This window comes from Melopsittacus undulatus, chromosome 6 (genome assembly GCF_012275295.1).
Source record: "Melopsittacus undulatus isolate bMelUnd1 chromosome 6, bMelUnd1.mat.Z, whole genome shotgun sequence".
NCBI classification, from domain to species: Eukaryota; Metazoa; Chordata; class Aves; order Psittaciformes; family Psittaculidae; genus Melopsittacus; species Melopsittacus undulatus.
Genome location: NC_047532.1, coordinates 29912082 through 29927012, shown reverse-complemented (window position 1 = coordinate 29927012; position 14931 = coordinate 29912082). Strand labels below are relative to the sequence as shown.

The 14931-nt window shown below is 50.2% G+C and overlaps 1 protein-coding gene across 5 annotated transcripts in view; it reads right to left on the bottom strand.

The window, feature by feature from the left end:
- Positions 1-3702: 3702 nt before the first annotated feature.
- Positions 3703-14931, bottom strand: part of GLUL (glutamate-ammonia ligase) — a 17134-nt gene continuing 5905 nt past the window's right edge. Inside the window, exons 3-10 of one of the 5 annotated variants that reach the window (XM_031047209.2) lie at positions 14715-14830; positions 14102-14320; positions 8939-9129; positions 7532-7693; positions 7118-7264; positions 6519-6646; positions 6143-6342; positions 4772-5090 (exon numbers count right to left, since the gene is read on the bottom strand). In XM_031047209.2, coding sequence (XP_030903069.1) covers positions 4772-5090; positions 6143-6342; positions 6519-6646; positions 7118-7264; positions 7532-7693; positions 8939-9129; positions 14102-14235 — 1281 coding nt within the window. In that variant the 5' untranslated portion in view covers positions 14236-14320; positions 14715-14830. Of the gene's footprint in view, positions 5091-6142; positions 6343-6518; positions 6647-7117; positions 7265-7531; positions 7694-8938; positions 9130-10267; positions 10322-14101; positions 14321-14714; positions 14831-14931 lie in introns of those variants that run through there. The other 4 variants (XM_031047210.2, XM_005147060.3, XM_031047211.1 and 1 more) reach the window with 4 other exon arrangements.

The following is a 14931-nucleotide window of genomic DNA, read 5'->3' as shown; positions in this document are numbered from 1 at the left end:
CAGAGCACAGAGAGTTCAACAAACAAGGGGAGGAGAGGAAGGTATCTCAAGACATGGTGTGCATGTCTGGGCCAAGCCTTGTAGCAGCCAAGGAAAGGGCTTGCTGAGAGGAGCCATGAGCATAACCTGTTCACAAAGGAAAGTAGTGCTCCTGTGGCAACTAGCTGGCTCCACCTGGGGCAAGGGATTAGAAACCTTGGCAAAGCACTTCTGTTCCTCCCAGCAAACCAACTGTGGCTGGAGGCAGGGATTAAACCCACCGGCAGAGGAATGCAGCTCCTTCCCCCTGCAGAGTCCAAGTTGGCACCACATTCCCACTTAAGACATGGCTTACATAACACAACTTATGAAAGCAAATAGCCCAGCCATGCCAGCCTGTGGGCAGACTAGGATGGAGAGGAAAAACAAGTAATATTTTGGCTGAGGTAAAGCCTCGCTACACCCCTCCACTGCTACCCATGCAGCAGTGTTGCACCATCTCACCAGGGGGAGGAGGAAAGGAGCACTGAGGGAGAAGGCTTGAGAGAGGCAAAGGGCCTAGTCCTACAAGACTGTGAAGAGCTGCAGCCCTAGTGCTCATTCTGCAGTCACAGAATATGGATTTTCCTCCTAATTTCCCCCCCTGACCCTGGGTTTCTCCACAGCCAGGCAGGTTCCCATTGAGGTCAACCTATGTATGCTCTGCATACAAAGCCACTTCAAGTTTCTGGGGCTAACCCACAAGAAGCACCCAGCCCCAGATCTCATTTCTTTCAGTCACAAGCCAGACACTTCTAGGAGCAGCTGTAAGAGGTCTTGATCCACATCACCTCTCACTGGGGCTGGAGACCCTGGAAACACTTCAGTGTGGAGCAGCAGGGTTGGGTCTGCTCAAAGCTCTTCTCTGTATGTTCTCATCAAAGATCATTGCACAAGAGAGTGGTACAGTCCCAAAACACCCAGCACTAGCTCATACCAGAGTCACAAGGAACAAACTGAGATCACCATTTCTTCATGAACCAGGCAATTAATAAGAAACACCTTTAAGATTCCAGATGGGTCATTACTCAGTGACTGATGTCCTTTACAACCTACATGACCTCAGGAAAAACTATTTGTCTCCAATATTGCGAGTCTTACAGATGGACCTGCTCCTTTATCAGCAAACAGAGTCAGGATTCAATTTAAAAGCCACAAGAGCTAGCATAGTGAAACCAGACACTGCACATAGATGGGCAGTCCCAGTAGCAGAGCCAGGAGAGCCACTTGTGCATGGAGGACCTACTCACAAGCCACCCTAGGTCTGTCTGGATTTGCCAGTCAGCTGGGCATGCAGGGTCAGACCTGAGGAGATCTCTCCTTTCAAGAGCTGCCACTTGTTTCCTAAGCAGCTGTCCTCAGTTTAATCAGTAACTGTACAAGTGGCATGAAATCCCAGCTCAGCTGAAGCCAAATTACTGACATCTGTGATGGCAGGATTCCCCTCCTGCTCTACCACCTTTCTCATCTGGGTCACCCAAGAAACCACCAACCCACCACACTTGACCTGTCCCATGGGCTGGGCTACAGCACCTTTACAGAGCATGCCCTGGCCTCCTTCAAAAGATCAAAGGACCTCCACCTTCTATGGCTCTGCACTAATGTCAATGAACAGCAAGTGTAGATCTCAGCCATGACTTTTCTGAACACTGTATTGGAGGAGCTGCCTCCAGGAGGCATTTCAAGAGAGCAAAGTAGGACTACTCTCATAACATGAGGTTCGAGCATAAACAGAGTCTTGCAGAGCTAAGCAAATCAGTAGCCTGTGTCTGGCTCCCTTCCTGGGACCATCCCTTCCCATCCTCCACTGCAGAAAGAGATGCAGGACAGTCACACGGGCCAATATCAACATCCCAGGAAAAGAGAAAAACAGAGACTTGGAGAAATAAAAACTATTTTCTCTAGCAACAAGAAGTGCCTTTCTCCCCCGCCAGGTAACAGCATCCAAAGACAGCTCAGCAAAACCTTACCCACCTACCACTAGCTGATTTCTTCTCTAGAAGCTGTGTTCAGGAAGAGAGGTGGTCAGACCCAGAGTATGCATAAGGATGAAAAGGCTGATCTACAACAAAGATGAAATAGTGCTAAAAAATATTAAAAGGGAAAAAAAAGGAAAAAAAAAAGAAGTGGTATATGGATACTGGAGCAGCATAAGGGCACTCTGGGAGTGTGCAAAGCTAGAAGAAACCCAGTGAGACACACCTGATTCATCAGGCTTTTCAGAAAGAGAAAAGCTCTCATATCCTCTTGGTAATTGGGCTGGCACAGTTCAGTGTTAAAAGATGCTGCAAGTAAGATCTTGATTAGCTCATTTGCTGCAGGCTATATTTGAAGGGAGCTGTGGCTAATCTTATTTTGATTGCCTTAAAATTCAGTTATGGGGAAAAGCCTGGTGTGTGAGCAGATATATTAATCGTCTTGGAGCAGCCTTGTCTCCTGAGCTGGTGTTTAGTTAAAAGGGAACAAAACCAACATGCACTTCAAAAAGCTGGTGCTACTTTTGATTCCTTCATTCACAGCAGTTCTTCATGCTCCAATGTGCCTAGCAAACCCTTTGGGGACAGTATGTTCATTTTCTTGTATTGAGTGAACATTTCTGTACCATTGTTCACATTTTAAGGATGTGTGAGTAAACAGGAAAAAGGGATTGTGTTCCTCATGAAAAACTAAGATTAAAAGTAAAAATGTTTTATATAAATACGTAAGCAGCAAATTCAGTTTCTGAAGATTTCAGGCTCAATTTAGCAAGAGTTCCACAGCCTTAAGAGGGAGCCTCTCTACCCTGTATAGCTGGGAAATGGTGTTTAGGTAACTGCAAAGCAGACTCAACAGGAGGCTTTAGGCAAAAAAATCAGAAAACAATGTCTAGAAGAAAGATTTATTTTTTCTCTTTCTAATTCATTATAACTTTTTAACATATTTTTTACTAATTATCTGAAAAGTCTTTTTGCAGCACAATGTTGATTATGGAGCAGCATTTTCTCTATAGGGAGAGCAGGAAAGGGTCCTCCTTCCACAAACCCTTTTTTTTGTGGTTTGCTGGAATTTTGTTTTCTATGGGATTTCTAAATTCTGTAGAACTTGTATAGAGGAGGCTGGAAAGATTCACAAACACCCATACTTATCCCATAACCCTGTCTATGGATGGTCACAAGCCCAGTCCCTTTCCCACACCAAGGAAAGCCCACTCCAGTCACAGATGGAGAAACAATCACTACCCCATTTTCTGGGGAGCACACATGGATTACAAGACCACTGCCCAAAAAATCCACCCCACAAATGAAAGCCAAAGCCTACCCACGATCAGGGTCAAATTCCCTTCAAACAGTGAAAGCAACATGCATACAAAGGCAGCTGCCAGGCTGACTCACAAGAATGATGCACAAGTCAGAATTAAGATTCTGTTTTTTATTGTAAAAAAAAAAAAAAAACAAAACCAAAAACCAACAACTATTCGGCAGAAGTCCAAATGCAACAGAATGTAACTGGCACCATCGAAGACCCGAGTGTAAAATCCCGGGATGTTTGAACTCACCAGCATAAGCTGGGAGGTACCAGGGCTGGCCAGGAGGGATGGGTGGCCTCTCTCTTCTCCTAGCCCCCATCGCAGCTGGAAAGCAGGCAGCCCAGCAGCCAGGACACAACAGTGACATTAATGGTCTCGGTAAAACCACTCAGCTTTAGAAACTAAGAACCTTGGGAAAGAAAAAAAAAAAAGTATCTGAAACTTTTTTCCTTTATCAAAAGCCCTGCTTTAGTGACATGCTAACCCTGCTGGAAAGGTTAAACATCCACAGCTCTGACCAGAATGCAGTCAAGTTGACCGATCAGCTCTCAGTTCAAGACACTTTCCTCCTGTTGATCTACACACTAATGAGCACACTGCAGCTGCTCTAGTTATGGGCTTCCCAAGTCTCGGAACTACCTCCTGCAAATTCCAATCCATGCCAAAACAAATCTCTTCCAAGTCTCATCCACTGAGCCCTCAAGCTCACCCTCAGTCCCAACTGGAGGCCCTCTGACTGCATCCATAGCAGCTCTGCCTGCTCCAACTGGGTAAGCCATCTATTTTTTTTAAGAAACACTTTCATATATATATTTTTTTGTAATTTTTATATTTAAATATAAAAATACTACTTCACTCTGTGTTATGAGACAGAGATCAGGTGACTTGCAGTGACAGAACCAGGAATTTTCACCATTCCTGTGCGTAGCTCAATATGCCTGACAATTACCAGGAACCTCAGAGCAACTAGAGGGTGGAGATCTCCCCATCACACAATACAGCTAGGAGTACATGGGGGCTACATCACAGCTCCTGTCTTCCCTTCTCTACAGAATGGAACCAACTTCAGAGAACCATTAGTCTGCAGAGAGCCAGCAGTGGAGGCAACAAGACAAATTTGATCCTTGGGGAAGTCAACTGTAATTTTAAGCTTTCCACTCACCTACCAGCTTTCTGCCTGTGTAGTCTGTTCCTGGAAGCCACTGGATCTCATAAGATGTTCACATGAATTAGACAAAAAAATAAAACAGTGGTTAAAAGTTCTCTAACATCCTCTCCTTGTCTTCTGACGAGTCAATGACAACCAGAAATTGATAGAACTAAATTTGCCCTCCTCCCTACCTCAAGACAACAAGAGTTACTGAGACACAAAATGTGTTATCCTGTACCCTTGGGATTACACCTAGAAGGGAAGTTTAGGGGTGTGGGAAGTGCAGGGGGAAGGTGATGCCTATGGATGCAGTCTGCTTAGTTTTTGTACTCAAAAGGCTCATCTCCAGTTTCGTTGAGAAGACATGTGCGGATGAGGGCCTCTGTCACAGCATAAGGATCACAGTTGGCAGAGGGCCGACGGTCCTCAAAGTAGCCCTTCTTCTCCTGGCCCACATTTCTGGGGATACGGATGCTGGCACCACGGTTGGCAACGCCAGCGGAGAATTCATTGATATTGGATGTCTCGTGGAAACCAGTCAGGCGCCTGGCGTTGTCAAGCCCCCCTTTGGGGTCATAGGCACGGATGTGGTACTGGTGACGCTTGCTCAGCTTCTCAATGGCTTCTTCAATGTACCTGCAAAGGAAGCAAGGAAGAGGGGAAGACACGGTGAGTGTCTGATGGATGGTACAACTGAGCCACTTGACTTACATCAAGGTGACAAGAGAGTCATTGCTGTCCTTAAGCTGCTTCATGATGAAGCCTTAAGCTCTACCACATCAACACAGGGCTTCTCTCCACTCCTACCACTGACCCAGGCTGGTTCTTGGAAAAGAATCCCCATGGCCAAATCCCACAGGGTCCTTCAGTAGTGCTGTGTGTGAGACAAGACCAGTTCAATCCCTTGCTAAATCCCACAGGCACACTGCCACTGGAGAACTTGGTCTCAAGAGAAGAGACTGCTTAACAAGTAAGTTTCTATTCAGGAAACTCACATGAGCCAACCTGGTCTAGGCTGGTTCATCATCTCAAGACATCACTATGATTAAGTCAAGAAAACCACTGCTAGAAGGAATCCACTCATAGAACTCTACTGCAACCCAGTGCTGTAAGGTCCCTGCCTCCAGTCAGTACATCAGTCTCATATAGGAACTCGGGTTTTACATTTCCAGGATCTTCATGTTTAAGAAAACACAGCATTTGCTTCCACAGCCTGGCCCAGGCAGAAGCAAATGGTCCTTCTCTTTCATCATGGTTATTAAAAAGAGAACAAACAAAAACCCCCCAAAAACCACCAAACTATGCTGAGTTTGTTTGTCTGTTCCCAGCACTGGCAGATCAGGAGCTGGACAGCCTGTTAGGAATAGTTGCACCCTGGCCACCTGTGCTTCTGTCAGCACTGATGGAGCTATATTGTAGGCTGAATTTCCCATGAAGCACCAAAATGGGAGTCTACCATTGTACAAAATAAAAAAAAACAAACACAAAAACCAAACAAACAAAACAAAAAAAAAGACAGAAAACCCCAAAACAACCCACCTAAAAAAAACATCCCGAAGAAAGTCTCAAACATGCCAAACTGACATCTCTCATGTCACCAAAAGCCCTGCAAAAACCTCACTGCTAGCAACCAAGTCCAGTATACAGCCTAGTGACCAGATGCTACCAGCCCAGCTCAAAACACTTACTTGAGGCCTCCTTCTTCCCTCATGCTCTTGGTGCTGAAGTTGGTATGACAGCCAGCACCGTTCCAGTTCCCAGGGATGGGTTTGGGATCGAAAGACACGACAACACCGAAGTCTTCACACACCCGATGGAGGATGAAGCGTGCAATCCAAAGATGATCCCCCATATCAATACCTTCACATGGTCCCACCTGGAACTCCCACTACGAGGAGGAGGAGTCACAGGCTTATTGGTGCAGTCGCTTGCTGGGAGGCATTTCCCACCCCCTTATGCTCTGATCATTGATAGAACAAAACTAACAAATCAGAGCAGGCAGCAATGTGCTGCCTGGAATTTTTCTGTACTATCTCATTATCTGAGGCATCTGAAACAATTTACCTGGGCTGGCATCACTTCTGCATTGGTTCCTCCAATTTTCACACCAGCATAAAGGCACGCTCGGTAGTGGGCCTCCACAATGTCTCTGCCATAAGCTTTATCTGCCCCTACACCACAGTAGTACGGACCTGCAACAGCACAGGTGAACAGCAAGGGGAATGTGAGTTTCTAGAAGGAAAAAGGCTTAAATTCAGTGAAGACTGAGAACAGAGGGAAGAACTCTCCATATGCTTCAGACATGTAGAAAAGTCCCAAAAATCTGTTTTTCATGGAAGCACTAATAAAGCAGAGCGCTGATGAGAGCAAGTCCCTCTGAGAGTCTGGGCTTGTGCTCTGTAGTGCTGGACATGAGTTTAAGTCACCTGCAGACTATCAAACCAAGCAGCAAATCTGGTTGTGGCCCGTCACCATCTTAGCCTTTCCATAACAATCTTAATCTCATGGTTTAGTTTTTGCCAATATCCTGCTTGCTATTGTCCATCTCCAGCTCAGGAAACCCCTACAAATCTTTCAGCTTGCCTGAACCACTTAAGCCATGCTGTACTGATTAGAATTCAAGCACTCCTGAGTTGATCCAGCACAGACTCCATGAAGATTACCTTGTGGTCCAGGGAAGCCGTTGGAAGGCCAGCCAAATGGATGTCCATCTGTCCCCAGAAGAGTGTACTCTTGCTCCATCCCAAACCAGGGATGCTGGTTGGATACCATATCCATAATTCGTTTGCAGGTGTGTCGGAGATTTGACTCTAGAATGAAAAAGCAACATAAGCCTCATTCACATCTTCACTTCCAATACCCATTTCCACATTATTCACAGTTTGACTCCCAGCAACATCAGGGAATAATCCCAGGGCCAGCTCTTTCTCCACCACCATCAGTTCATTTGCCTTTTACCTTCAGGGCAGGGATCATTACCATGTCATACATAATGCTAAGGACATGACCAACATTTGGGCATGTCTCCCTCTTCCCTTCCCAGAAACACCATCTCCAGCAGGAAAAGGTCCATTCACCTGCAGACTGACGGTTGTATTTGAAGACCTCACAGAGCACGAGTTTATTTGGATCCTTGCGAAAAGGGTCCCGAAACATGGCAGCAGGTCGGAGGTACATGTCACTGTTGGAGCCTTCAGCCTGGAAGGTGCTGGAGCCATCAAAATTCCATTCGGGGAGATCTGGAGCAGAGAGGAAGAAGCCAAAGTGACCTAAGGTCCCCAGGCACCAAGAGGATGGTCTCCCTGCGCCTTTCAGTAGTACAAGGGTGAAGATGTTTATAGGAACAGGCCTATGATAGATTTCATCCCAGCTCAGCTGTTTTTGTTCCAAATGGGGGAAGCAAAACAAACCAACAATCAACTCACAAAAACACAGAACACCAAAACAAGAGAAAAACAAGGGAGTGCAACTTCCCCGCCACCCAGGAAAGCACGATGAGCTGGGCTGCTGGCCAAGCCCAAGCAAACCGAGCAGCACTGAGAATGTTTCCCATGTCGCAATAACCATGTGGATGAGCAGAACACCCAGTCTCCTCACAGAGGTAGCTGGGCAAGCTGGAAAAGGGCAGAGCATGAGACATGTTCAAGCTGTATGAAGGAGAGGAGCCACTAAATATCCCATATTCACGCTGCATGCTCTGCAGAAGGTGGGACAGCAAATCACATGTAGGTGGAATCTCATATGGAGGAGAACTACGGCCAGCTTTGCCCCCTCAGCCACCCATCCAGACTGGGCACTGCCCTCCAGGTCAAAGCACAGCAGGGGCAGTGAACTCCACTAAGCAATGTTATCTCCTCCATATCCTGGGGGGAAAGTGGGAGGATGGGAAAACAGAAAGATTTCAAAGGAGCTGTGCAAACCACTCCCTTAGAGGGAGAAGGGAAGAGAGGGGAAAGGGAAAAAAAGAAGGGAAAAAAAAAAGATAGTTCTGCTCAGTCACACACAGCATTTTCATTTCATAACTGTCTCCTGCCAGCACCATGGCAACCTGGGGAAAATCCTAATGCTATTATTGTGTAAGCTGGGACTGTTTGTTCTGAGGGACACAAGCTCTTAATTACACCGGATAGCTCCATTCTTTCCCCTCCACTTTCTTCTGCCAAACTACTTCCGGCCAAAACGAGTACTCAAGAGTCAATGGGCCACCGAGCCCCTGCCAACAGCCCCCTCTACAGCAGGACAGTGCCAGGGGCTGGCTCCCAACCCCAGGCATCTCACTGAAATGCCACATCTGGAGAGCTGGGAACATTCCCCTGGGGGATATGGGGGAAAAGGTAACTGGATGGGGGTGAAGAGCAATGTTTTCAAGTACCATTCTTCCACCATGAAAAGAGAAAAATGGCAACCCTTCTCTGGAGCAGCCAAGCAGCACAGCTGCTTCTCCATGGCGCAAGGGGCTGTGAATCCTGCACCTGCCCTCTCACCTTCAAGACTCTTGGGCTCATGGTCCAGTGTGCGGGTTTTGCAGCGGAGGTGCTCCCCTGTCCCATCAATCCAGATGTACATGGCTTGGACCTTCTCTCCCTGTGGCAGCTTCATGTACATATGCTTAATGGCTTTGCTGAGTTGGGAGCTCGCTGAGGTGGCCATCGTTGTGGTCTGGATGAGGGGGTTCCTGCAAGGATGATACAAAACACAATCCCAACGGTGAGCCCTTCCCTATGTTCCCAGACTTTTGATACTCCAAGCCAGGGAGGAGCACGAGACAGCTTGGCCACAGGGCTCGCTGCCATCTCCAGCAGTTCCATGCCATTCTGCAGACAGAAAACAGCAGCCCAGACAGATGCAGGCAGCTAGGAGAGTTTGGCTCCAGAAGTGATGCCTTCGGAGTACCATTAATACTCAAACTCCTGTTCACATTTGCCAATAAACTAATATCGCTTATCCACCATGTGACAGCCTTCAAAAGTGCTCCTCAGCCCTGTATGAACTTTTCACCTCCCCACTCACCAGGTTGGAAAGCCAGGCTACTGAACAGGAAAGTTTAGCTGGAGCTTTCTTAACATTCAGCGAGGGGGACCTGCCAGCCCCAGCTGCCATCTCGGATCAGCTGGTCTGAAGTTAAACAAGCCTCGTCTAGAAAAAAGGAGGAAGCGCAAACACAAGCAACAGGCAGCGCAAGCAACCTCTGAACAACCCAGGCAGCAGCCTCCAGGCAGCGATGGGGAAGGAGACTGAAGGGGCTCTGATCCCACACGTCGAGAGCTGATGCATCTCTGGAAGCCCTGCACAGCCTGCAGCGGGTATCCCGGGGTCAGACAGCTCATGCGTGTCAGTACCAAAGCAGCAGGGTCTGCAGGAGCTTAGAAATGTCATCGACTTGTAAATGTGAAATGACTTGAAAAGTCACTCCAATACGTAGTCACATCTCTTCAGGGAGGCTCGGCTGCCCGGGCCAGCCCCCCCAGCCCACCCTGCTACGGCGGTGCTCGCTGCCCGCCCGGGGAAGATCCCCACTAGCCCTACTCCCCTGCGAGCAGCGTCACCCACACATTCGTTCCCCGGCAGGGAAGCAATTTACGCAAGCAGCTAAATAGCCTCGTGAAGAAAGAAACCTGCGAAAAGCATCTGTTCTCAAGAGAAACCTCGAGCTGCCTCTTCCCACACACACACAAACAAGCGAAGCAGGAATATTCCCCTCAAAGCTCTGCCCTTCGGCAGGGCGGCACAAGGCGGCGCTACCAACCCCCCACCCCGAGGGGCTACAGCAGAGAAGGGGCGGGCGGCCCTCTCCCACCCCGCGGAGCCGTTACCTGCGCTCAGCGGCAACGGGCACCAATCTCCCACGCTCAACTCGCAGGGCCCCACCCGCCGCCGCTTTATGGCGCCGCAGCGCCGGCCCCACAGCACTGATTGGGCAGCGGCGGTGGCGGCCTGGCCGGGGGGACGAGGGGCCACCACCCCGCCCCGCTCCTCCTCCTGCGGCTGCTGGGCTGGCCGTACCCCCCGTCCCCGCGAGAGAGGGAGGAGGGGGCAGGGTCGGGTCCTCTTTGCAATCCTCTCGGCCCGAAAAAATAACCCCTCATTTCGCATAGTTTTGAGAAAGCGGCGGCGGGAGCAGATCCAGGGCTTTCCGCGGGGTTTACATTAGCAGCTGCCTCTGCATAACTCTTAGGGATGGAAATCAGCCGCCTACGGTAAACAGGGCAGCGGGGAAGAAAGAGGGGGAGGAACTAGAGCCCCCTCTAAACCCTGGCCCAGGCTTGGTGCATAATGTTTGGGGATGGAAGAACAGACAGTGCCCACTCAATCCCCCCTTGCCCCTTGGAGCAAGCAACAGGCTCTGGCACCTGAATCCTCTGGATCCGAGCTAAGACCCTCGCTCCAGGAGACAGGATTGGTCCCTGTCACACAAGGGAGAAGAAATCTCCAAGCCCCACCGTGGGTGCAGGAGCACCCACTACAGAGACACCCGGGTGGCAGGAGGCATCCTGCAAACTGCAAGCACTGCCCAGTATTTTTCCACCCCGCAGCTTGCTCTTGCTGTCCCATCCTGCTCCTATTCAACTCTCTGCACCTCCCAACCCCGGCCCAAGCGGCAGGGGAAGAGCAATGCCAACACTAGCAGAATGAGCTGCCACCCATGGGCACATACCTGCATGCACACACAGGTATCAGGCCAAGTACACACCACCCACACACCTGCCTCCAGGTGACAGGATGCTGGGCTGCCCCATGCCAACCTCGGGGGTTGGCACCCAAACTGCTATCCCTGGAGCTGGACCCTCTTGACTGTCACAACCACCTTACTGAAGGCACAGCCTCTCAACAGCCAGGGTCTGGGAGAAAAGTGGACAGGTAGCGCTGGATCCTCAGCCAGGAGGAGGTAGAAGTGCTGGCTAACCCTTCACCTTGATTTATTGCCCATCTCAAGAACCAGGTCTACACCCTCCCTCTGGGGACAACCCCTCTTACTCTTTAACACCACTTTGGATCAGCCACAGTGTGTGTTAATCCCCTGAGGCTGTCCAGAACCCAGATAAAATTAGTGCTTTTCATCTCCCCACATTGACTGGGCAAGACTGCCTCCCCCCAGTACCTCCTATGTATACAGATGTCAACACCGAAAAAAATGCTATGTTTTACCCGTAGAAATTAGCTCGGGATCTTATATTCAGGCCAGGTTACCTGAATGTGGTTACCTGAATTCAGCAGCTCAGCTGAATCAAAAGCAGGCAGGAACTGGTGCTGAGACCCAGTCAGGCCAGGAGAGCTCCAAAATAGCTCCCATAAAAGGGGGCTGTCAAGCCACAATGTAAAGCTGTACCCAGCCCTTTTCCCTAGGTTTGCTGAGAGAGTTTGTTTAATCAGTACACTGACAGCTCCAATAGCTCCAAATTCTTAGAAATGTACTTGATAGCTGCAAATTTCCCAGAAACTTTGGCACCAGTTAACAAGCCCAGGGTGTTCCCAGGTGGAAGTCCCTGCAGTGCAGGGTGACCCTCTGAGCCTTGGGGCTGGGCAGTTCCTCTTATCACTTGCTGAGCGCCGAATCACCCCAAGGAGAAGCAGAGAGGCAGAGACAGCTTTGCAATGTAAACATCTCCCCATCCGATAAATACATTCCGGCCAGCAAGCCACTGCTTGGGAGGACCCCGCAGCGTGGACAAGGCTTTCCTGGTTGGGGTGGGAGCATTTCGCTCCCTGCCCCGGGGGAGGTTTGGTGGCAGGCCCCTGACCTCGCCCTGTACGTGTTTATGAGCCAGCGGAGAAAAGCCAGGCGCCGGAGCTGCAGGGCAGCGCCCTCTCCCGGGAGGCCAGCAGCGGAGAAACGTACCCTTGCCGCCCCGCAGGGCTCCCGGCAGCTTGTTTACCGCCTGCCGTCCCCTCCTCCCCTCCGGCCGTCGGGTTTTTTTGGGAAACACGGCTCACGCTGTGCCTTCTGCCAGCTGCGTGCTCCAGTGACCCTTATTGTCGCCAGCGTTCAACGAGACAAAAACCTCATCGGGGAGCTGCGGAAGGCACGGTGCCAACAGGTGACACCCCCCAGGAGTGGACTTAAATCAGCCTTCAAAGGGCTGCGCTCTAAACAGGCAGCGAGCCGGCCAGAGACAATGCGGCGCTCCAGGGCGAGCCCAATGTTTTTCTTTCTTCCTCCTATTAATTCATGGGAACACCTTTATTCGCCTGCCCCGGCACTTCCCTCTGGCACAGTTTATATCCTGCGACAACTGCCAGGGTTGGAAAGCACCTGGTGAGCTGCGTGAGTCAGGGCTGGACTGGCCAGGCTTCTGCCTCCAGGGCAGCAATGCAACGCGGAAGAGACAGCACACAGCTGGGACAGAGGTCTCTGGTCTCTCCAGAAGAGGTCTGGGGACCAGGACTGTTGAGTCTCTCACAGTTGGCATGAGATGTGCCTGCCCTTACGTGTGCCCAGTCCATTACTCCCCCAGCATCTCTTTTTCCAACCCCCAGCCAGGAGCCAAGCAGCAAAGGGTCATGGCTTCCCTCTGTGCTGTGCCTTGCTGGGGCTTCTGTCCATGTCCGTCCCTGTCCATGTGACCCCCCATCCCTGACCTCATATTCCCCCCCAGCTGCCCTGCGCAGCCCTGGATGCCTTGCACCCTCCCCCCCCCTGCCCCTGCTGCCCGCAAAAGTGTAGCCTCGTAAATTTGGGAATACGTTAAAATGCAGAAATGTCACACCATGAGGAGGACAGGATGCAATTCAGCGCCAAAAGGCAGAATACTAAACTTGCCTGTGGCTCAGGACTTGGGGCAGGTGGCTCCTTAGCTTTGCTGCTACAGTGCTAGGACTCTTTTCCAGTGCCCTGGGGCCATCTCAAAGGGTGGCCAGACCTTGCAGCTGAAGAGCTTGTCAGCTCTGGGATCAGATTGTGGATCTGTCCTGCAAAGCCCAGGTACCCATTTGCTTTTCACCAGCATTAACAAAAAAAAAAAATCTAAACAGAAATGAATGCTTTTTTTTTTTTTTTTTTTAAATAGAGATGTCACAAGAAGGAGGAATGGTCCATTTTGTTGTGACTGGTTAGATCACAGGAGGAAGTGTGATGCACCCAAAATGCCCCTGCTACCAGCAATGGCACAGCTGGGAGGAGAGATGAGCATAGGATCATAGAATCGTAGAATATTTTGGGTTGGAAGGGACCTTTAAAGGTCATCTAGTCCAACTCCCCTTGCAGTAAGTAAGGGGCATCTTCAGCATCTCTCACCATGCCCAACAGGTAAGACATTCCTGAATTCAGATACATTATTTTCAGGCCCATCTGGGAAATCACTTTGGGCTTCAAAGTCCTGCATAAAGACGTAGGCTGGATGTCCTGATGCTGCACCACCTCCATCTCTGCCTACTGCCAAGTACAATTGCCTCTGCTTGGACCAATCACAGTGCACCCGCTGCTACTGAGACCTCAGCTCCGAAGTGGGCTCACAGGGCTGGAGATACTAAAGATGCACCCCTTTTACCAGCAAGGGCTGGAAAAATAAAAGTAATGCCTCATCAAGACAAGCAGGTGCTTCATTTACAAGTTGCCCAGGTAAAACTGGAACAGCGGTCACTAACTGAGGACAGGGAGCTCAACATGGGCTGGGGAAACATCTGCACCTGGGAGGTGAGGGGGGACTGACCTTGTGCAAACAGCAGCAGCGGATGGGTGTCCCCTGGAGCCCTTCAGGAGGCTGACGAAACCCCCTAAGGCAGGGAGGCGGTAGCTGCTTGCCCGATAAGAGAACAAACATTGCACACTACGTAGCAGGCTCATGCTGTCTTTGAAGATGCTGCCAGGGTCAAGGGTAGCTGAGGTCTGGTGAACCAGGGGCTTTTGGAGGCAGAGCAGGTAACCTGGGCTGCACAGATGGCAATTTAAGAAATAAAATTAATAAATAAAACCATGCAGAAGCATATGCAAAGAAAACAAAAAAGGCTCCCTCCCCATGCAGTTCAGCACCCATGACACCTTTAGGGAAGAGGGGCCTCAAAATGCAGCAGCCAGGAAAGCCTTGACCAACCTCCTCCTCTCCCATTGCTTGCACCTCCCTCTTCACCCCTTTTCTCAGCCACCTTGGTGACGGTTGCTGTGCTGGATGCCCACCTTGCCACCCCTCACAGGAAACCATGGCATTGCTTCATCCTGCAGCAGCCCCCCTCCCTTGCCTCCCCGAGGAGAGCTCTTTACAGGAGGGGCATTGCGGCTGCCAGCTTCAAGCTGGTTTGGCAGCAACCCTAGCAGGCAGCACTTACCACTTGCTGGCTCTGCCCTGCACTTGTGCAGACCTTGCGCAGAGGCCGAGCGTCTTCAGTGAGCGGTGTCCGCCACCGGGAAGCACGTGCTTGCCTTCAAAAGCAACCAGGGGAAGCTGGAAGATGAGAACGTCAGGGGCAGGCAGGATTTGAGACCTAGAAATTGCTTGGCTCGGTTTGCTCTGTACAAGGGTGGAGAATATCCCAGGGAGCACTC